Source organism: Hevea brasiliensis, chromosome 2, assembly GCF_030052815.1.
Source record: "Hevea brasiliensis isolate MT/VB/25A 57/8 chromosome 2, ASM3005281v1, whole genome shotgun sequence".
Taxonomy (NCBI): Eukaryota; Viridiplantae; Streptophyta; class Magnoliopsida; order Malpighiales; family Euphorbiaceae; genus Hevea; species Hevea brasiliensis.
The window spans coordinates 1,492,412-1,515,019 of NC_079494.1; the positions used below are offsets into that span (position 1 = coordinate 1,492,412).

The 22,608-nt window shown below is 34.1% G+C and overlaps 1 protein-coding gene, 1 long non-coding RNA gene and 1 pseudogene across 4 annotated transcripts; 2 read left to right on the forward strand and 1 right to left on the reverse strand.

Moving 5' to 3' along the window:
* Positions 1–7,129: 7,129 nt before the first annotated feature.
* Positions 7,130–15,016, reverse strand: LOC110661022 (probable alpha-amylase 2). Of its 3 annotated transcripts, none has more exons than XM_021819513.2 (13): positions 13,405–15,016; positions 13,090–13,157; positions 12,807–12,840; positions 12,638–12,675; positions 12,165–12,291; positions 11,735–11,961; positions 11,250–11,395; positions 11,057–11,169; positions 9,799–9,887; positions 9,358–9,480; positions 8,383–8,418; positions 7,703–7,801; positions 7,130–7,616 (listed from the first exon to the last, which is right to left on the reverse strand). In XM_021819513.2, the coding sequence occupies exons 2-13, from the start codon at positions 13,090–13,092 to the stop codon at positions 7,425–7,427; spliced, it is 1,227 nt and encodes a 408-aa protein (XP_021675205.2). In that variant the 5' UTR covers positions 13,093–13,157; positions 13,405–15,016; the 3' UTR covers positions 7,130–7,424. The 3 variants fall into 3 exon arrangements, with proteins under 3 accessions (XP_021675205.2, XP_057987556.1, XP_057987551.1); XM_058131573.1 differs by having other exon boundaries at positions 13,090–13,177; positions 13,405–14,041; XM_058131568.1 differs by having other exon boundaries at positions 13,090–13,180; positions 13,405–14,041.
* LOC131171450 (uncharacterized) lies at positions 14,260–14,946 on the forward strand (annotated as a pseudogene).
* A 5,724-nt stretch (positions 15,017–20,740) lies between the features above and the next one.
* LOC131170394 (uncharacterized) lies at positions 20,741–21,573 on the forward strand. Its single transcript, XR_009141157.1, has 2 exons — positions 20,741–20,798; positions 21,376–21,573. It is a non-coding gene; the product is annotated as an uncharacterized LOC131170394 (long non-coding RNA).
* Positions 21,574–22,608: the final 1,035 nt, after the last annotated feature.

The window sequence follows — 22,608 nt, forward strand, 5'->3', positions numbered from 1 at the left end:
CATCACTGGGTTAAAGTTCACCAGTATATTTTTTTTAAAGATTAAAAAAAAAAACTTAATTACCATTTTAGCTTTGAAATGAATAATTAATATTGAAAATTTAGGTGCAATATATGCCACATTTACTCTTCATTATCAATGGAGTTTGTCACCTTGCTAGCTAAGAGCAATATGACTCATAATTCTAGCATGGAAATGGCTGGGCCATTGTTGACTTCAAATCTAACATTGAAGTTTGAGTGAAGAAATGCATATCATCAAGTGCTCATGGACTTTGCTATTACCTTGGCTAACCCTATGCTTAAACATCAAAGTGCTCATTATGCCAGCATGGAAATAGTTAATTAGGGTTTTGACTAGACATGTGCATATATTTTCTCTATAATTAATTAATTAGTTAGAGTCTTCACATCTCATAATTAATTTGATAATCAAAACTTGAATTTAATGAATTAATTTAATTTAAAAAAATATATAAAAATGAATGTGATAGTCACTTGGAAAACCGAGATTTTACTGTGATGGTCCATAATAGACACTGAGATATCATCTGGAATTAGAAAAAAGTTAAGTGATGATCCAACAAAGACTAATAGACCAACTTATAGAGAGGACCCCACTCCACTCCTCCTCCTCCTCCTCCTCCATTGTTGGTCCTACAATGACACCACTAATGTAATGAGTGTGGAATCCTAGGTACATTCTTGTTGCTGCACTAGAATGTCATCTTCTTCTTCCTCAAATTTCAAACATATATGTCTTTTAATTTGACCTATGTTAGACAAAGATAAAAATGCAATTAAAGGGTAAAACATAGGTCAATCTTTTCTAATTATAGAATATATATATATTCACAATCACTTTTCTTCCTCTACAGTCTCTTCTCCATTAGAATACATTGTCACGTGTACCACTCTTTCCAAAAGAAAAGAAAAGAAAAGAAAGGAAATCTTCCCTTTTGTCGATTGATACGTCTCTGTGCTGTGTTTGCTTTTATCAATGGTTCATAAAAATTTTAAATATAAGAACAAACTTCCACAAATACTTATTGCATATACGTTGGTATTCAAGAGAGACAGTCCTCTTTATAGTCCAGTATTTATTGCTTGGAATCTACCACCCAACCCCATTAATTTTTAACAGTCGAAAGTTTGAAATGTGCATATGAGAGAGAGAAAAAAAGATGAGAAATTTTTACTTAAATTTGGTTTAACACAAATAAGTGAGAGGATATATATATTTAGTAGGTGTGTCTCTCTTGAATTCATAGTAAATCAAGTCTAAGAATGAAAGAAGAGCAGGATTCTATGTACAAGTTACAGACTGAAATTGACTTTGTTCCCATCCAACCTCTCTGAGTTGCTGCCATGCTCACAGCCATGATTGAATCATTGAGACAGTAAAAATTTAAGAATACTAAGGCTGCCTGCCAATATACGTTTATAAATTTACATATATGTATATATACACTTGCTTTGACAAATTATTATCTCACCCAATACAAAATCAATGAAATTTATGTTGTGGGGTTCATCATTTTTATTAGAAATGACATGTACTTCCATTTTCTGGTGAACCCTCATTCACTTCTGGGAATTAAATGACCCTAAAATGAATTATATACAGCTTTATTTGGTAAAAAAATTGGAATAATTCTCCCTCGTCACAAAGAATAATTTTACACGTTGAGTTAAAGTGATTCATATTAAAAAAAATTATTAAATGCTTATCCTAAAGGCTCAGCAAAGTAGGAAATATTATGCACCAAGAGATTAGCGAAATCAAATAGTGATTATTAGGGTAATTTTTATAGTATGTCTCTAAAATTTGTCCAGTATTTCATTTTCATTTCTTAACTTTAATTTATTAAAAAAATATTCTTAAAGTTTAATTTTGTATCACAAAAATTCCTCTAACATGCTATAGCATAGCAGATTTCCATATTAAAAAATAATGAAATTATCTTTACACCTCTTTTCTTTTCACACTAAAAAAACTAGTTATTTTAATCACTATCTGAACTTATCACAAAAATACCAATGTCAACATAACGATTTACTTCCTCGAAAGAATAAGGATTTACTCTTCACGATAAAATGCTGAAACTGCATTTGTAGATATCACATTATAGTTTAGAAGGATTTTTTTAATTTAAAAACTTACAATTAGGAATATTTTTTGTGAAACAAAATTTAAAAAATTAAAATTTAAGGTTTTTTAATAACAAATTAAAATTAAAGAATAAAAGTGAAATACAAAGTAAAATTTAGAGACAAACTATAAAAATTACCCATAATTATTATATTTTGAGTATAAAAAATGTTGAGTGAAACAGCCAAAATGCACATCTATTCCATTGAATGCAGTAGACCATTTGAGGCAGGCAAAGGGTAAAAGGAGAAGTAAATGGGATCTTCCCATAAAGGATGGCAAGAATTTTAAAGGGAAATTTCTCTGTCCACAAATGTGAAATGAACCTAACAAATTTATGACCAATCCAACGTCATGAGATATTAAAATGGACCCATTAAATTGATGTCACATCGAATGGTGCATATATAGACAGCAAAATTAATTATTGGCTTGGATGGTCTGAGGCAAACATTGTTTAGCACTCTATCTTCTTGTATGGAAGATGGAAAAATGAAAAGGGAAAGAAATAAATAAGGAATAATGGTTGTACAATATTAGGTTCCATTGGATTTGTAATTTGAAAAGCTAAGATATAATATTTATTTTTTTTAAAGAAATAATCATTTCAATTTATTTTTAATACCATTTAATTCATATATTTATAAATTAATTTTTTTAGAAATTCATAATTTGGTCTATGGTTCTACCCTATATTATACTTTGATCCTTGAATTTTGAACAATTAATTATTTAGTTTATGAATTTTGCATTATATTATACTTTAATCTCTAAATTTTGAGAAATGAATTATTTAAATTTTACACTATATCACATTTTAATCTATAATTTTAATATATAAAATAATATAGTCTTTCTGTTTATGAATGAAATTATTGTAAACATTAAAATTACATGGATTAAATTGTTATATATGTTAAATTGAATGGACTAAATAATTCATTTTACAAAATCTAAAAACTAAAGTGTAATACTAAATAATTATTTTTTTTCAAAATATAAGAATTAAAATATAATATAAGACAAAATTCAAGGATCAAATTATAATTTTTTTTTTAATATCATTCTCAATAACAATGTCAATGAGAGCCTTTCTCAGAACTAATTTCATGAGGTGGATATCATCATAATATTTAAACTCAGAACCAAAGCAAACATTACTATTCTTTTTTCTAGCTCCACAGCAAAATTTAACTTAATTTATTTCTGACTAAGAATCAAATTTAAAATTTTAAAGTTAGTGAGCTAATTAATTTCATAAAATCTACGCTTTGATAAAAGTTCATAAGCTTTGCTTCCAGCACTTTGTGCAATTTCAGGAGCAGCTTTTATCGTCTGTACATGTATTACTTTTGTTTCCTTTTCAGAAAGCTTATACTAAGATGGGTGCAATTGTGGGGAAAACAATTCAATTTCAAGAATTTCAATCTTTTTAAGAAATTGGGAATAGGGTTGAGCAATTGGTTCAAACCGAACCGAACATAATTAAATCATGAAAATTGAATTATAAATTTTAGAAACTGAATTAAATCAAAATGGATGAAAAATTGAATTGAACCGCACCGCTTTATTTTGGTTTGTTTCGGTTCAAATTGATCGGTTTTAATTTTTAATTGATTTTTTAATTTATACTTAATTTTCAAATTATTTGATTTAATTTTGACATAAATTTGAACCTAATAACTATTAATCAATTAAATTAAATAATTTATATATATAAAATTATATATAATTCATAAATTTTTAATAAAAATAAATTAAATAAAAAATTAATAAAATTATTCAGTTTGATTTAACTAATTTTTTTCTCTTTAAAATCGAATCGAATCGAAATAATCGAAATTTTTATAATACAAAATTGAATCAAATCAAATTATTTTAAAAATTAAACTAAATTATTGAATTAAGACAATTTAATTTTATTTATTCAATTTAAATTAAATGATACTTACCCTTAATTGAAAAAGCCCAACAAAAAAAATATTTACAAAGAATAAATTTATGATATGTTTTTTAAAAATTATGATGATTTGATTGACTATATAGTCAAAGAGGAAGAGGTGTATATATATATATATAAATTGCAAAGCTCGATGCATGGAAATCCACTATTTTTCATGATTGAGAGCTATGGGGTTGAAATGGAAGTGCTTCCACGTAAGTAAAATTCTTCATTAAAGGGTATTGGATTTTTGCTTTATGTAAAAGGAGCTGCCAATCATGCTTGTTGGTGCTGGTCAGAATATATGAAGGACAGAATCACTATATGTTTTCTTTAATTAACTTTGCCATTTCTAATTATTTTTTATCTTTTAATCCATTTTTTTTTTAAATCTCATCATAACAAAGCCTATATTTACTCTAGCTTCTTTGTAATAGCATGATTTAAACTAGTAATTATTTGCATGCTTTGCTAGGTCTGTGTTGGTTGACTTGTGGCCAGTAGGATTACCTTTGAAGGGTAAAAGGAATACCTTTTCTTATGAAAAATTTTTAATTTGGTTAACCTGTAAGACTTTATAATAAGAATAGAAAAGGGGAAAAAAAGGGTGATGATATAGTTATGGGGACATTAATTTAAGACAAATATGTTATCTCAGAAGAAAAACATAAGATTTCATCTGGTTTAACTAGAGGTCATATTTACAAATAAAATAGAAGAGAAAATTTTATTATAATATTATAATAAACAAATAAATTTTAATTGTTCAGAACTTTTCAAACTTCAATCACAGTAAATTTACTTAAATTTTTATAAATAAAAAAATTTTATAATATTTATAATGGATCGAATCGTCGTAACATTTTAATTCTCCTTATATTCTTTAATAAAGTTAATTAGTGATCAGATTTGGATTTTAAACTTATCAGTCTATCCTATTTATTATTACTACAAATCTCACAAAATATTTTATTTAAGTGGCTGCATTAGCTTTTCAAATCCAATTATAATTTTAGCTCATAAAAATATATTCAAAATTTAAGACACATTATAACAATATTATATCATTTATCAACTTTGAAAATAGTTATTAGTTCATTATTTAACTTGTTAAAGGAAGTGATATATTGTTTTTTTTATTAACGAGCTATAATTTAGTAGTGTAAAATCTTGAGTTTGAATATTAATTAGACATAAATAAAAAAATAAAAAGTTCTTTTATAAATATATATGAACTCCAAAAGCAAAAATCCATTAGAAAAAGCTAACTAATTATAAAAATAATTGTGAAGTTTTCGATTTAAATCTCAATTAAAAATAAATAAATAAAAAATTTTACATATATGAGCCTCCAAAAGAACAAATCCCTTTAAAAAGAAAAGAGCTAATTAAGCACTTCTCTTTTTATATACATATACAATTGTTGCAAGTTGAAACCTATCCTTCTCTAAAGCCAGTGGAGTACAATATCAACACTTATCTGTAATCTGTTGTATTAATTATTATTAATATTAATTTGTAATTTGTTGATGAGCAATTAAATTAATTAAACGAGTAGCATTTGTTAATGGTGCCATGCATTCATGATGATTATGACTCGACTACATAAAACTTCACTTTTGGTGCATGTGGTCTGCCTCTCATGATTTTCTCTCATGTACTCATTACAAGTATATTAATTTAATGTTATTTATGTTGAAACTACTGATATATAGCAATTCTATTTTATGCATTATCAGTGTTCTTTCACTGTAAAAACCTTCTAAACACTAAGCTATACACTTAAACACGTATATCTTAGAACATGCACCTGAGAAATTGACTGGTTGTCTTCTATTTTAAGGATTAAAGAACCAAAAAAAGGGAGGCGAAGGGTTTGCAGAGGGTGTGCGTGAGAGAGAGAGAGAAGGGGATGGGTGGAAAACATTGGATAAAGCTAAAGAAGGAGAGATGTTTGAAGGTAGAAAAGGGTGCTTCCCTTTTTACAATTTTCAATGAAATGCCAGATTTTGAGACAGTGTGCATATCACATGAGAGAGAGAATTGCTTAAAAATAAGATTGTCCTCGTCTTAGAGAAGGGATGGGTGGGGAAGGTGTGTTTCGTTGAGTTTCAAAACACAAATGATGAGGCCGATGACGATTATGATGGTGATAGGGGAGAAAGCATCTTTCCAGCTCCAGTGTCATGTGACCCTTCTCTCTCTCTCTCTCTCTCTCTCTCTCTCTCTCTCAAGTTTCAACACAAACCCACCTCAGAGACAGTACCTGCCATCAGAACTTGTACACAAAATTTGCCATGCAACTATTGCAAGAGTGACACCCATTAGTACCAATCTTTGTTTGTTCTCTACGTACCTACATTCAGCTCCTAATCCTCTATATTTTGTCTATACATTACAATTCTCTCTCTCACTCATATATAGCATATATCAAATGTTTATGTTTCTTTTTGAAATCCATATATAATTGGGTACTTCAATGGTGTTTTCTGCCATGATCAGCAATGCATTAGGAGTTGGATTATATCATAATGGATCCCAATTTTGTCTTAAGCACCTTTAGTAGTTAATGGTAGCTGCTCACTTGGTCAGCCTTTACCTGAAAAAGAAGAAAGCATAACCTAGTCAAAGACATAATCAATGTCCTTTCCGACCCTTATATATGCTTCTGTTTTTCTTCTAACTAAACTTGTAAATATATATATATATATATATATATATATATATATATATATATATATATATATATATATATTATCATGTGATTCGTTTTTTTTTTTTTTATTACCATTATAGTTCTTTACTTTTCATTTTTTTTTAGAATAATTATAGTTTATTACTTGAAGATTTATGGCAATTATAATTATTTATGTAGATGTTCACTAGTAGAGAAGGAGAGGCAAGGAGGATATGGCATATAGTGTATATTACGATGAACGCGTCCAAAATCACATCTCACATGTGCCCTGGCTGGCTGGGCATTAGGCTTTACTAGGCTGAAGCCTTTTAAGATTTTCTCATAAGAAATGCTAAAAGTTTTGAATCTTCAAGAACTTTAAATCACATTTCACATCCACTATCCACTAGTCAGGAGGATCACACTGAACCCCCTACCCTGTCCTCAATGGCAGGGAACATGAAACTTCCAAGTAAGCCTCAAATGGAAGCCAATGGAGCATTGATTTAGTGATAAAAATAGACAAGATTGTGATCTTGGAGCAAAATTATTCGTGTAATAGCTATACTATCCTAGTATGTAGCTGTAGGGCATGACCTCTACCAAACTACCCAGAAGTAGATTAGCAACGCTGGGGACCAATTATGAAGGGGATCAATTTTGCCACACAGCATATCTATGGCCGGAGGTTGCCAGTGTCCATTCCCTGCCAGCTGGGCACCAGGAACCATCCCCAATTTTCATGCATACTTTCTCCCCTATAATTGCGGAATAGAGGTTTGGCTGGGCTTCAAGAATCCTGATAGATGATCGACTATGGATGTCTTGGCTTTTTCTAATGTCAATCTGCAAGTGTGGTTGAAGCTTTCTCATGAGAAGAGGCTTTAGCTCAAGCAATGAATTTAACAAAAGCAAACAGAAATTTAACATACCAGTTTCACAATTTGGTCATGAATGGAGTTTCCCCAGTCAAAAAAATGGTCATAGAAGACTGTTGGAATTCCAGGATGTGTGAGTATGTATGCATAACCCTGAGCAAAATAGAATGTCAGAGCTAACGTTTGAATGACATGATGAGTAATTATTTTTCTGAATTTGGTTCAGATAATGAAGCACAAATGAGGACTAGGACATAGATGTAATTGCTAATACTACTTCCACTTAGATGCATAAGATTGTTTGAAAGGTCATCAAAAACAAAATCTTCTGGCTTCGATATACATTCATACCCAGTAGGCAACCTAAGTGAAAAAAAGAGGATAAACCAAACACAAAGGTTAACATAGGACATTTGATTGTAGGCTATCCAATGCAAGCAGTTTCTCAGTGAATTTTACCAACTCCTCAGGTCAGTGATGGCTTTTGAAAAGTAGTACACAAAATAACAGGTAATTAAGAAGCACCCATACCACATGGAACATAGATTGACAAATAATTAGAATCAGCACAAAATGGATATCCAGGAGCCTTGCCCAAAAGCCCCATTACTAATTTGGATAGACAGCTAGTCATTAGAAAAGAGTTGTGAAGTCACCAGCTCAGTTAAACAATGACGATGCAAATCATTTAATTTATGCCAACAAGCTTAATATAGAAAATAACTCAGACATACCTCCATAATATGATTTGAAGGGAAAGGCCAATGGCCCTGCAAGAATGCAAATATCATAAAGGTAGTTAATTCCCATTAAACAAAAAAGAACATGATATCCAGAATCAGTAACACCACAACAAAATATGTTCCATTATCAAACATCCATGTGAGGACACCACAGTTTTGCCTGTGATGGATAATGCCTAGACAAGTATCACTCGTTAATAAAAGAACTAAAAATTCTAACCAAACTCAGCAAACTACTACTAATCAACCAGAACCAAAGATTAGGACATGCCACAAGTTCAGAAAATTATAAAGATGTACAGGAAAACTCAACTTAATTCAAGGCTACCACATCTTTGACCTAGCAACTAGGAATTAGCAACATGAACCATGACTCTCTTTTCTCCAATATGAAACTAACCAAAAGTCTTCCACATTACAGTCCAGTTGCAGCCAACGATCCCAAACTGAATCATGAAGCTAACAAAAATGACCCAAATTTATATACTATAATAAGAACATTAAAGAAAAAATCCGATAAACCATCAACAGAAAAGAAGCATCGTAGGAGGGGAAAAGAGGACATTTAACCTCTTTAATCAGTTGCAATCTTATTCTTCTGGAATTCAACTGCCACTCAAGAGATCAATCCTACACCACTGGGACCTCAAATATCAATTCAACATGGAAATTTCTGATTATTTATGCTTAAAGTTTCACCTCTAATGCTGATTCAGTGTATTCTAATTCCACAAGGATTACATGAATTATTTTCTTAAAAAAAAAAAAAATGTGAATAGAGTTATCAAGACATGATTAAATTCTTCTTTAGAGCAAGTGCATAGACTCAAAATAGCAGGAAGAAAAACCCACATAACTGCCAACAGAAGCAAAATTTTAAAACATTAAAAAATAAAAAGCAGCCACTTAAAATTCTTCCACAACATCTAGGTCCACAGTGAAAATGATAAAGAACATTTTTGGCACCTGCGTTGAGCCTGTATCATGGTTATCGATGAATGTCACAGCCCTTGAAGGCCACCATCCAACTACACCTGGTGGCTTCCCCTGAGAGTCACGCAGACGCCAGAATTGTCCCTTAACAGCTTCCTGCATGCAAATGATGAATAAATATCAAATCATGGAAATATAAAACTTTTTGTCCCGGTAAAATTCAAGGGGATAATATATGTGGTTAGGCTTCTATTCATCTCAACATCTCCCCAAGACATAGGTGGACTAACTCTGCAAAGTTTATTGACCCTAATAACTTCTAGAATTTAATACGGTGAATTAGGTAATCTGAGCATCAAGTCAAATAAATAATTCAGCAAGAAAGAAGAATTAATATTTTCAGAAAATTCTTGTAGGTTCTTCACAGGAATAGACCACTATTTTCCTCCAAACAGAAAATGTCCTGACAAGTACCTGAAGAATTCCCTTAGTAGTGAAGTCAAATGCAGTTGAGAGCTGCCCTGTGCCATCAATCCAATTGATAATCCGTTGTCTGTGGCTATCTGGAAAAAGGCATTGGCCCAATAACATAAGCAACATCGATATGCCAATAGATATCATGATCAATATAAAGCAACCTTCTCAAAGCTAAACAAGGACTTTTAAAGATAAAAAGGAAAAAGAAGAGGGAGGGGTGGAAGTAACGCATCATAATCAATGATTGAAAGAACACTAAGCACATGAAATGAAGAGATCCATATCAATCAAGGAAATCTCCCACATAAGTAATCAGCATCCCAGAAAAAACATGATCTGAATAATGCAAATGATGCTAACAGTAAAGGAACTCCATTTGGGAATTAGATTATTAAACATTATGGCAGATTACTGTTTACAGTACAGCACGAGGGAAATTTCACTAATCAGGGGCATTTAAGTAATTTTAATATTTTTCTGGAATAGGCAGCCGACAGCCCACAGTGTCTTGGGTCTTAGTTTAAGTCTATTTAATTTTGAGTCTGAGCATGGGTCCTAATAAATCTGGTAGTTAGTTTTAGTTCTGTGAAGTTCATGTATTTGTAGGCTTATAACTATTTTGAGCCTATAAATACCTAAACTTGTAAGGTTTATTAATCAATTTTTGTCAATGAATAATTTCTGGCACCAATGGCCTCTTTGCATTGTGTGGGCATTTCTAATTTTCAAAATTGTGAGGCTTTTTTTGATAGGGTTGAATCATAGATCCCTGCTAATATGAGGCTAGTATCCCACTAGAAGTTTTATTTTTTTTGCCTAACGTTCTCTTTGATTTTTATCCTTGAGCCCTAATTTCTTGAGTTTTACAAATCCTAATCGTAATTGCTAAAGAATTCAAGATTTTCCCAAGTCATTCTACATCAGCAACCAGTTTTTGAGAAGTACCTATCGTCTAGACTCTAGACCTTTCCCCTTTTAACAGTAATTGATTGAAAACTCAAGATGATTTTGAAGAGAGATTATTGTATTTTTAAATCAACAAGCTCCTATTTTTTAAGGAAATTATCATCAAGAAGAAATATAGTATCAGAGCAGCCGACCTTATTCTGATCTAATACAGAAAAAGAATTTACAAAAGCCCATGATTTCTAGAAGGACTCGCTCAAAAGAACTAGGTAAGTGTGCTCTCATATATGGATCAAAATTCAACTCATTTGGTGCCTGATTTGTGCATGATTCAAAAGGAAAATAATACCTTGGTTGTATTCTAAATAAAAGCCACTGTAGTTACAAGAATCCCAGTACTCCCCAACAGAAAATATTGGTTTCGCCCCTTCAATGTATTCTTTCACATATTTGGGCGAGTAACTGAAAATGCAGCATTTCAGAGACATAGGTAACAAAACTAATCAAATACATAACAGTTGCAGATGCTGAAAAGTATTTACCCTCTCGCAAAGTCAAAACGGAAATCTTGGAAGCCAACATAATTACGAAGCCACTGCAGCCATGCTGTAATATCTTTTCGAACAAAATGTTGGCTATGATCAATGTTTGGAACCCCGTGGAAGTTGTCCCCAGTGCTGCGGTTACCCTGGAATGTGGTATTAACAGGTCAAGGATTCTCATAATAGGACTTTCGTCCAAATTAATTTCAAGGAATGATAGATTCAACGGTCAAGTCATGTTAACAAGTAGACACATCCGCTTTGTTCATAAATTTACTCAGAGTGTAACATGCATAACCCCTCCCCATCCCAATCAATAGGAAACAACCACTTACAGATGCACATATGTAATAAAACAGAAAGGAAAAAAAAAGTTGAGAACAATAAAAAGATTAGCATAACTTAGGAAATAAAAAGTTGGCAAGTGTATCAGGGTTTATATGCATGCAATTGGAGACGCTTAGAAAAGTATTCACTATAGTTACCAGTCCACCAGTACAAGATGTAACAGCACGTTCATCCCATGATAATGGAATCCCATCATAACGGTTATACATTCCTCCATGCCCTTGTGTAGTCCCAACACGGTGATTGATAACAATGTCTGCCATTGCTCTGACTTTATGCTGCTTCATTTTTTGAACTAAAGCCCTCAGCAGGTGCTCAGAACCATATGAAGAGTTTAGAGAATAAAGGTTCTGGGGAAGGTAACCTGTATTGACAAAAATGGAAGATAAAAGACAAAACTATCTCTTAGGCATCACCTTCTTTCATAATAGATAATCTATTCAATTATGTAAACAAAATTCATTCCAATTGTGTGTTAAAATTCATATATTCAGAATAACTATTAAAAATTATATTTCTTCAATTGAATTTTAGAGATTGGAATAATTGAAAAGTAATCCTTCTAACCTTCAGGTGAGAAGGACTGAGTAGGAGGCGGCAACCATGCTGAAGTAAACCCAGATTTTGCAATATCAGGAACTTTCCTTTCTAAATTTCTCCACCAGTCATACTTGTGAGATTCCCAGTTATAAGCCTGTTAAGCAAAGTTTCTAACTTTCATTCAGATCAACAAATACACAACTTCTCAGGTTTTGGCATTCAAATTTTGAGGTCTGGCACAAGTTTTTTTAACTATACCCTTCAACTGCATGACAGCTTTTCATTTTTATTAATTCACCATTTTCAATAGATGCCAATTGCAATAAGATTCAGATGGTAAATCCAGTTCCAGGTAAAAGTTACCATATAATAATTTTATATGTTAGAGTATTCCATGTGTAGAATATAGATGAAAATATAGCATCTAAGGAACTGCTAAAAATCTTCATGTGCACCAACAATAATGAAAGGGATGGAATTTTTTTTTCTTTACAGCTTACCTGCAAAAGTATTTCTCTTCCATTGCGCACAGCTGCACCTGAAGACAAATAAGTAAGCGTACTTTAGAATACCAACACAGCAACAGTGACCATTTGGAACACCCAACCCCATTCCTCTTGTAGAAAAAAGCAAAGTAAAAAAATATTCACAGGAAGAGAAGCAGCATACCAATATCAGTCTGCTGGTTATTTTCAGCAAAGCCCTGCAATTTTTTAAAGAAATACACACACATAAAAAAAGAAAAAGGGTTAATAGAATTAGTAACAGAAGTGCAGCTAACAGATAGACTCGCTAGAATTCAAACGAGACGATGTGACATTTAAGTTTAAAATATATGAAATAAGAGTTCATAAAAAAATTGCTATCTGAACAGCAAATTCAAAGAATGATACTATAATCAGGGATTCAGGAGGCTGAAGGAAAAATGGAAGAGTTGAAGCAAGATTCATACCATTTCAAATCAATTGGTGGCTGCCGATTTGACGCTGGATCGTATATGTTTGGACACGAAAGAAATATCTTGCGTACCAAGTCCAAAGCTCCTTTCAATTCCCAAATAAATAATGATTTAAGATAAGAGCATGCTTGAAATCAATTACAATAGGCATGTTCAAGAACAATTAAGTAAAAAAGCATTCAAATTGAAAGCAGTGCGGCAACGTTTAGCAGAGACAATAATGATCACAATCATGATAACAAAGGAAAACCTGAAACAGGGAAGAATTGGGAATTAACGATAACAAGAAGAAAAAAAGGGGCAAATTACCAAAGCTAAGAAGGTAGTGATCGCAGCGTGGGCTCGTTCTTGCGCCCTTTGGCCTTTAAATAGAAAGAAAAGAAAAGGTTGGAGAATTATGCAAAGTCCATTCAATTAGAATCACGCAGTTGCCTCCATAAATTTGAAAAAGCTTAAAGAGGACATGAATTTGTGCGAGGAAAGGATTCGATTGCGCAATAGCAGCCTTCGGTACAGAATATTACAGACTGCAAAGGAGAAAGAGATGGAAAATAGGGAATTTTGAAAAAGGGAATAGCTTTTTGAAATTGGAGAATAGGCGATAGATTATTCATGTTTCAACGGTTGACAGAAGCAGATCGTTCAAATCAGCCAATTCGGGGTTAGGATCTCCCAATAATCACACCCGACAGCTAAGATTGGAAAGTAAAGGCTCCAAGCTAGTACACGTGCGGTTTGAGTTGCGAAGAACTATGTAGATTTATGTGGTTTAGTATCACCATAACTGCAAAGCTTAGCAATCAAGCGATTGCGTGGGACTGTGTTTTGGCCGGTGGAGATATAGACTTCAGTGGTGGTCATTTGTGTCCCGGGGCCGGGATCGGGACCGGGACCGGGACCAGTTTCACGAGAATTTCTCCTTTAGTTGGCCAGAGAGAGAGAGAGAGAGAGAGAGAGAGAGAGAAGAGAGGGAGAAAAAGAAGTACCCGCTTTTCAAAAACCTTTCCTTTGCCGCCAAAAGGCAATTAGTTTTGCTGGGGTATAGACATTTGAGAAAAATTAATGGAAAACTCGGATTTTAAGCACTGAAGATGGAAATTCAGATTCAAAAAAACCACCACATCCCCACCACTGCAACAAGAACCAGAGCATAAAAAGCCTAAAATGTGCACCACGACGTCCGACGATGAAGAAACTGGCACAACCGCCCCCGGCGATAACACGACGATCAAGAAGCAAAGATACAAGCGCCGCAAAGTGCGATATTCTTCGCACACTGTACTGCGGCGTGGGCAATGGAGAAGAATCCAGGAGCCAAACTATCGAAGGTAACCTGAAGAAGCTCTATTTCACTCTGCTACCGTCCCGGAACAGGACAGTGGCAACCCAAGTGTTATGACTGGGCTCGCTCAGTTCGTACTGATCGTGAGCGCCGTGGGACAGGTGGTCTTGGGCCGCTTCTACATTAACCCACCTGGACTGGTTGAACGCTTAAATTCGAATCTTCCGTCACAGATTAGGATCATCGGATACAAGTGAGTGACGGCATCGTTTAATGCCAAGAAGTTTTGCGATCGTAGAAAGTATGTGTATCTAATTCCAGTTTTGCTCTTGATCCACGTTCTCATCCTGATAGGGAGAGTTCGTTGGCTAGTTTGGGGGTCTGACAACGAGCTTGTGAAGTGTTTAGAGGGTTCAGCGAGAGGGCGTATGGTAGTTGGGGCTGTGGGTAAGCGTAAGTTTGAATCAAAATCTTTGGTTTCTCAAACTTACATTTCGTTGAATGATGGTGATTGTATTGCGCAACCTGAAATTAAAGAGGTTATTAGGGTGCCTACGGATCGACCCTGATGGTGATAATGCAAATGCTGAATTCGTAAAGGAAGCTAAGGTCTCTCGAAATGAGGCTGCTGAAACACAAACTATGCAGCCAAACCTTGTAGCAGAGAGCAGCTTATGGTGCCTGTTGAAGGCATTGAATTCGTCAAGTGTGAAAATGATTGGTCTTGCTGTGGCGATAATCAACTTCCCTTGAGTTTTCTGTTCTGGGCACCTTCATTACTATGCATAATTACTTTGCTTTAGCAACTAATTGCATAAAAATGTTGCTCATTTGTTGTATATTTTGCTTGTTTAGGTACATGTTTGTGGTATCGATGGTAAGATGTTCCATCACAGCTTGAATTCATTCTAGCAAGATCCGATTTAAGGACATATTTGGTGTGAAGCAAATAAAATTCTAATATAATTAAATATACAATGTAATTATAATGTAATCGTGATTACATTATATATTTGATTACATGTTATTTTGTAACATTAAAAAGTTTAATGTAATCCATTAATGATCGTTACGCATAAAAATAGATGTAATCATTTTTTGTTTTGATTTTTTTTATGACAATACTAATACTGTTATCACCACTACTTAGTCACCACTGTTATGACCACCACTACCCTACTCTCTCACCACCACCACCACTTTCCTATTATCACTATCGCTATCACCACCACTACTTAACCACTTCTATCATCACTTAATCACTACCACTTCTATCACCACCTAACCACTACCATCACCAATACTTCACCTGGTTACTTCCACCACGTAACCACCACAATCGCTATCGCCGCCACCGCCGCCACCACCATCACTTAACTACCATTACTATTAGACTACCAACCACTATAACTACTACCACTTATTATTAATATTATAAATAAATTAAATATTAAAATTAAAATTATCTTTATATTATATTACTTATATTTTTTTTTGTAATCAAATATAGGAATATAATAATAATTATATTACATTATAATTTTAATTACATTACATAATTGATTACGTTGTATTACATTACGTTCTACTAAACGTAACTTAAAATTTTTATATTGTATTCATTAAATTGGATCTCTGCAAATTCATGAATGGTTGGAGGTAATGCTTCAACAGGGCTGTCTAAACGTGTAACACCCCTCACCCATCTACAGTGTAGTCGAGCAAGGTATGCTACATTCGGTGTCCGGGCACCCTATCATGTCTTATCATATACAATATCAATTTAATTGTCTATTTAATATATTATCTTACATATAATTTTTTTTTATCCCATTTCATTTTTGTGGAGATTCAGACAGAGTCTCCTCTATTTTATTAGTGCATGGCGGGTTTCCTCATTTATCTGTTAAAAATCAATTATATCCATTTCATTACATCATTTCTCATGTCAATTATTCATATACTACATCATACCATTACTCATATAATTTTCAAGAAAATAAACTTACATTTCATTCATATAATATTACTTACAATAATGTACAATTATATATATATATATCCAAAATTTAGTTATATATCTCAACCTGATTTACAACATCTACTTATGTACAATGATCTAAAATACAAAATTTAAATACACATGAGCCCTACCCAAAATGAACTGGTGAGGTGACACTGACCCTATAATAAATCTGATCCTCTCCTACTACTGCTACGGCTGCTGGTGCTCTCCTGTACCTACGCGATAGAAAAACCAACACGCTAAGCATTTCTACTTAGTGGTGCAATAATTTGTAATGAAATAACTAAGAATTGAAATAATTATCTCATATATAATCTTATAAAGATGTGTAGGATTTCATGAAATTAAAATCTTTTACATATTTCTAAAACTTTGGGAGCAATTACTTAATCAGGGTCTTTTTGGTTCATTTGTTCCATTCTCAGTCCTCTTATATTTATCTGTGCCCAAGTAACCTATGATAGACTATAAAAATTGGATACACGGGAGTATACTAGTTAGACAGCCGTATGTTTAACATGCATACAATGGTCATATCAGGCACAAGGCTAGCGGGCACGCATAAGCTAATAATAATAAAAATTGACACTATAGCCATCAGGCAGGCATAAAGCCAGTAGAACAATAATCTTAGACATATGTTGTCTGTCAATGATTATCCCTGTGGGCAGTACTGCAATATGTAGTCCCTAATTGGTATACCAATCGATCCAAGCTATATAAATAAGTCTAGGTGTCCTTTGGGCAGAATAGTATTATTAAGTATTTATAATTTCATTAATTTGTGCTATTTTTATGCTTAATAATTTATTCTAATTTATTTCATCTTATATGCCTAGTTATTTTATGGACTTTTCTTTAGGTCCAGATTTGCTGCACTGTCTTTACATGGCAAATTGACCAGGATGTGGCCACTGTTTGGCCACACTCCCTTCATAGAATTTGTTTCTCTATGTCTTATCTTTATTTTTCTTTTTGAATCATATTAATTGGAGTTTTAGAACTCAAGTTATGGTTAAATAACCATAACGGGTTCACTGTCTCTTTCTGGGTCTAGAATTAGGCAGATTTTGAAGTCTGTCTTGGTCTAATTAATTGGACCTGTTACAGTCATTTTTGGGCTTAAGGTTCTTCATAGAAGTTGTTACCCTATGTCTTATAGTCCTCAAAAATTTTAATTACAATTTTTCAAGATTTGTAGAATTAATTATAGCCAAATCACTAGCCTGGACTCATGTGCCCTGTGTCTTTAGGGTCCATGTTCAGGTCAGTAGCTTTGACTTTCATTTCAGGATTCTTACATTCAGAATTTGAGACAAGTCTCTAAATCAAAGTTGTAGCCCTGTTTCTTAGGTTTCCAAAACAGTTAGACTCTTCCCAATTAGAGTTTCCTAGTGGGAGATATGACTTAAAGACTATTCTGGGGTCAAGTGTAGTTTGATTAAATTCTAGGTTTTGATATGCTAACTTTTTCTAACCATTTGACCTAGTTCCTTTGGGTTCTGGGTTTTGGGTTCTAGTCAAAAGACCAACATTGTAGACCTATGTCTTATAAAAATTTTGCCATTGGTTTCATTGCATTTGGATGTTTATAGACCAAGTTATGGCCATTTTGCCAAAACTGGTTGGTTGGTCTATGTCCAGGAAATTCTGGGCAGAATTGATTATAGTCAATTTGGTGACCTAACTTGGGTCAATAATTTCATTTGGTTAGAGACATTTCTGGGCTTGGTGTTCTCAATGAAAGTTGTAGTCCTATGTCTAATATTTCCAATGGTATTAAAATTCAGGTCATTTGGACCTTTCCAGAGAGAGTTATGGCCAAATGAACAATGTCATTTTTCTAAGTTCAGTGTTTGGATATCCGGATTGGGATAGTAAATTGACCAAGATTTTGGTAGAATTTGGGTAGGGTTTCTTCATAAAAAATGGGGTATTTTAAGTCTAGTTTCACCTTCAATTGGTCTTACACAAATTGGAGTCACACAACTTCAGTTATAACTCAAACAAGACACTGGACTTATAGGTTCGAATTTTCTGCATAAGAGAAGCACTCCCAATATTCTATCCTCCTTACTCCCAACTATAATTTATCATTCATAATACTTCAAATGATCAACAAATAGTCTCAACAAGATCAATCTCAAGCCATAACACCAAGGTACCAAAATTAATTCAAACCCTAACTCAAAATTTCTCAAATATTCAAATCCTACTTCACACACATCAATTTATATTCAAAGTCTTATAATTACCATCAAAGCCACCCATAAACATCTTTAATTACATCAAAACTCATCAAACACTTTCCTAATTCATGGCTGCCAAAAATGGAAGTGGCTCATACATGGATATTTTCTTTCAATTCTTTCAAATTCTAAGTCAATTCATGCTTCCAACATGAAATCTAAAGAGAAATTAAAGAATAGTAGCACTAACCTTTTTTAGCAAAATTTTCCCAAGCTTAAACTTCACTTTCTTTCTTTTTCTAGGCTGCCAAACACTTTCCCAAGAGGTGTAGACAAGTTTTAATGAAGGGAGTCTAGGGTTTAGTGGTGAGAATTCACGGGAATGGAAGAGAGAGATGAAACAACACTCATGTAGGTTGAGAGAAAAGTGTGCCGGCTGGTTGAAGATGAAGAAGGCAGATTTGTATTTTTATTTTTGTCTCAATTTATCAATTTTTATTTGATTTATAATGGCTTGTTGAGTTGTGATTGGTGGAGGACATTTTAATGACATCATGGTGATGTCATAAGTCCCATTTAATTTATTTTCTTTTCTTTTCTTTTCTACTCATTTTTAATTTAATTTTTTAGCAATATTTATTCACATTTTATGTCATATAATTTATTTATTCAATTGGACAAGTTGGTCAAAAATCATATATGAAGGTGAAATAACCAAAATGCCCTTCGTTTGGCTTAAGGAGCCAAAACTATCTGTACTGATCTTAAAAATTCTCCTAACCTTTTCTTGGCAATCTAATGCTACCTAGGGCACCGTAACTCTTCTCTGACATCCCAGAAATTATTTCACAGGGTTCCCCTATAACAACCCATATATATAAAAAAAAAAAAAAAAACTGCAGAAACTTAAAAAAAAAACTGCAGCACTCCCCCACCCCATTTCTCTCTCCCCGACTCCACTCTCCCCCTCACTTTCTCCCTCTCTTTTTTCGTCCGGCTGGCCAGCATCAGTGCCGGTGAGGTACCGTCGGCCTTCCCCCGTGTCGGAGCAACCACCAGACGGCGGCAGCACCAAGCAGGAAGCAGCAGAAAGAGAGAGAAGGAGAGAGGAAAAAGAGGAGAGAGGGAGAGCGCGCAGTAGGGGCCCGAGTTCGCGGCGTCGCCCCGGTCGACTCCGGCGGCCATTTCCGGTGATTCCTAGTGTCACGGATTCCCAAGATGATGAACTTTCAGATGAGACCAGTGGCACCCCGTTTGATGGCCAGAGGAAAGAGAACCGGCGAGGGAAAGTTGGAAGAAAATCATATGGGTTTCTCGGTTTCCGGTCACTTTTCCAGTGATCCGACCGTCAAATCGGAAATCCGAGGCCACCAATGGACTCAGGACGATGAGATCTTCGAAATAGGACTGGTCCCGCTCTGATCGGACACTGTTTGAAAAAGGCGATAATTGGACGGTCCAGATCGCTTGGTGAGATTTTCGAACTTTTTCGATTTCTAAAATTTAAAAATAATTTTATGATAATTATTAACAAAATTTGGACTTAATTTAGGTGCGATCGGATCGAGGATAGCTCACCGGCGTCGGGACTGCATTTTCAGCCAGATCCACGCCTGACGCCGATCTCAGAACGTGGTCAATATTACAGTCAATCCTAGCATTTTCAGATGTTCTGGATGCGTTCCAGGTGTCAAAATTGGCATAGGTAAACCCGAACTCCAAGTTGCTCATTTTCGACTAATATCGATTTAGAATAAAATTCATAAAATATTCGTGGATGATCTAAAAATTATAATTCATTTTGCAATAGTCTTATAATATTATTAAGGACCGCGGGGCAAAATTTTAGAATTTTTAGAGCTTGTTTGAGTAGATTTTAACAAAATGCCAATTATAGAGACTAAAACGTAATTTTTATGATTTTGAGTATTGTCTGATTTGGAGGGCCCAGGAGGGGTCATGTGATATTGATGAGATGTGATTATGGAAATTGAGAATTTAGAAGTGTTATTTGAGCCTTTTTGCAGGTTGGGTAGGTCCCAAGTATAGAGGAAATTCTGCCGGATTTCCGGCATAAATTAGGCTGTCTATTGCCTCTTTAGAGTTTTATTTTGACTTAGTACTAATAAATTTATAATTTAATTATTAGGTGATCGATGTGAGCTATTTTCCTGCATTCAGCAGCCACAATAGTCATCGGTGTACTGTGAGTAAAATATTAATTTTAATTGTAATTTTCACTATTATTATATGTTCAAGCATGCCCATGCATCACTTATATGCATATATCTATGTAGATAAACTCTAGGCACGATTAATGTTGCATTCATAACTGTTAATGTGCCATGGATGTTGTTGTGGTAATTTGGAGCAGTGTGCGTGCGTTGGCGTGCGTGTGATGTGGTGTGGACTATAGACAGGACGGGTAGTCACGGCTTGAGTTCTTCGCTGGGACCCGATCCTTCGGGGGTAGTCACGGCTTGAGTTCTTCGCTGGGACCCCGATTTGGTTTATTAAGCGAAAGTCCGGCTTGAGTTCTTCGTTGGCACCAGGTTGGATTTAAGAGGGCTGTATAGGGGATCAGCTCCCATATATTATGATTGATGTTACAGGGTGCGTGAGTGCTCCAAATTACCTTTTTGATGTTATGATGTGAAATTATTGTTGATGTTGCATTTCACTCCACAGGGTGCATTAGTTTTAGATAGTTATAGAGATTATGGTTAAAATTGATATTTTACTCTCTGAGTCGAATGCTCACTCCTGTTCAATATTTTTTTCAGGCCACAGGAGGAGTTATTTTATAGAGCAACCTGTTTTCTTCCTCGCAGGTTTAACGTAGATTATTTAATTATTTTACTATCTTTTCAAAATTTAAAATCTAGAACTCCGCATGTGTTAGTAATAGTGTGGACCTTGTTAGAAATTGTGTTAATTTAAATTTTTGAGATTTATAAATGAAGATTTGTATGATATTTAAATAGTTTGTAAATGAGGTAACATGGTTGAGCTGGGCTCCCCTGATTTTAGTTTTCTGAAAAGTTCTGGGCTAAGTTGGCCCAAAATGAAATTATAACAGTTTAATTTAAATTATCTTATATGCATATTGGGTCTAAATTGTGGGCCTGGTTATGGATTTGAGGAATAGTTAGGCTTACTACGGGCCTCGGGGGCTTTAAGCTAGCCCAGGTCCTAGTGCCAGTCCGGCCCATAGGTTGGGTCGTGACAAAGTTGGTATCAGAGCCTAGGCTCTAGATTCATGGGAAATAATATAATTGGGAGTGTAAAAGGAGTCTTGTTAGAATGTTACATGCGGAGTATAGGATTCTGTTTCGTCTTTTTCTGTAATTCCTTATTTCTAGATTCTGCGTTATACCTCAGGAACTATAAAAGTGCCTCAGTTAGTGTCTTGATTTTCGTGGAGTACATAGAAAGGTGAAATAGAGTTAGCAGACATGTTGAGGTCTATCATGAGGATATGTACTCCAACAAATACTATATTTTTGTCAGTATGGGTTTAAATGGTGTGCCCATTTCGTTCAAGGCACGAGTACATAAAAGTGAGTCTTGAAAGTACAGTTGGCCTAGATAAGGATGAGGATACCACTGCTGGCAGTCATCAGTGGGTGACCCAGTCAGAATAAGTTTATGATAATAGAAGATTCAAGAGAGATAAGAAATTAGGAGGCCTAGTCGGTCAGGACGTATCGTAGTAACTGTACAATGTTCTCGATGTCTGCTCTGTAAGCTGCAGATTACAGTACCGACATGAGATTATTGTGTAGAGCTGCGTACTTCCCTGTAGTGCTTATGATGAGGATGTTGCAGGCAGTCTCTGTTTTGGTACAGTAATACCAGAACAGAGTTCTATATCTGCAGAGGAGTTGGGAACTCCTGGTTAAGAGTCTAGAGCTAGAATATCGAAAGGTCATAGTTGGGTGGTAACTAGAGTCAGTGACTCAGTTACCCTAGCATGAGCTAGAGTTCTGATGAAGTTGCCATCAGACCAGAGGTTT

Excerpts from the sequence above, each read along its gene's own strand:
- LOC110661022 (XM_021819513.2), bottom strand. Across the intron at positions 11,962-12,164 it reads TCAGTCCTTCTCACCTGAAG|GTTACCTTCCCCAGAACCTT; the intron begins GTTAGAAGGATT and ends TTGTCAATACAG. Across the intron at positions 11,396-11,734 it reads CATCTTGTACTGGTGGACTG|GGTAACCGCAGCACTGGGGA; the intron begins GTAACTATAGTG and ends ACCACATTCCAG.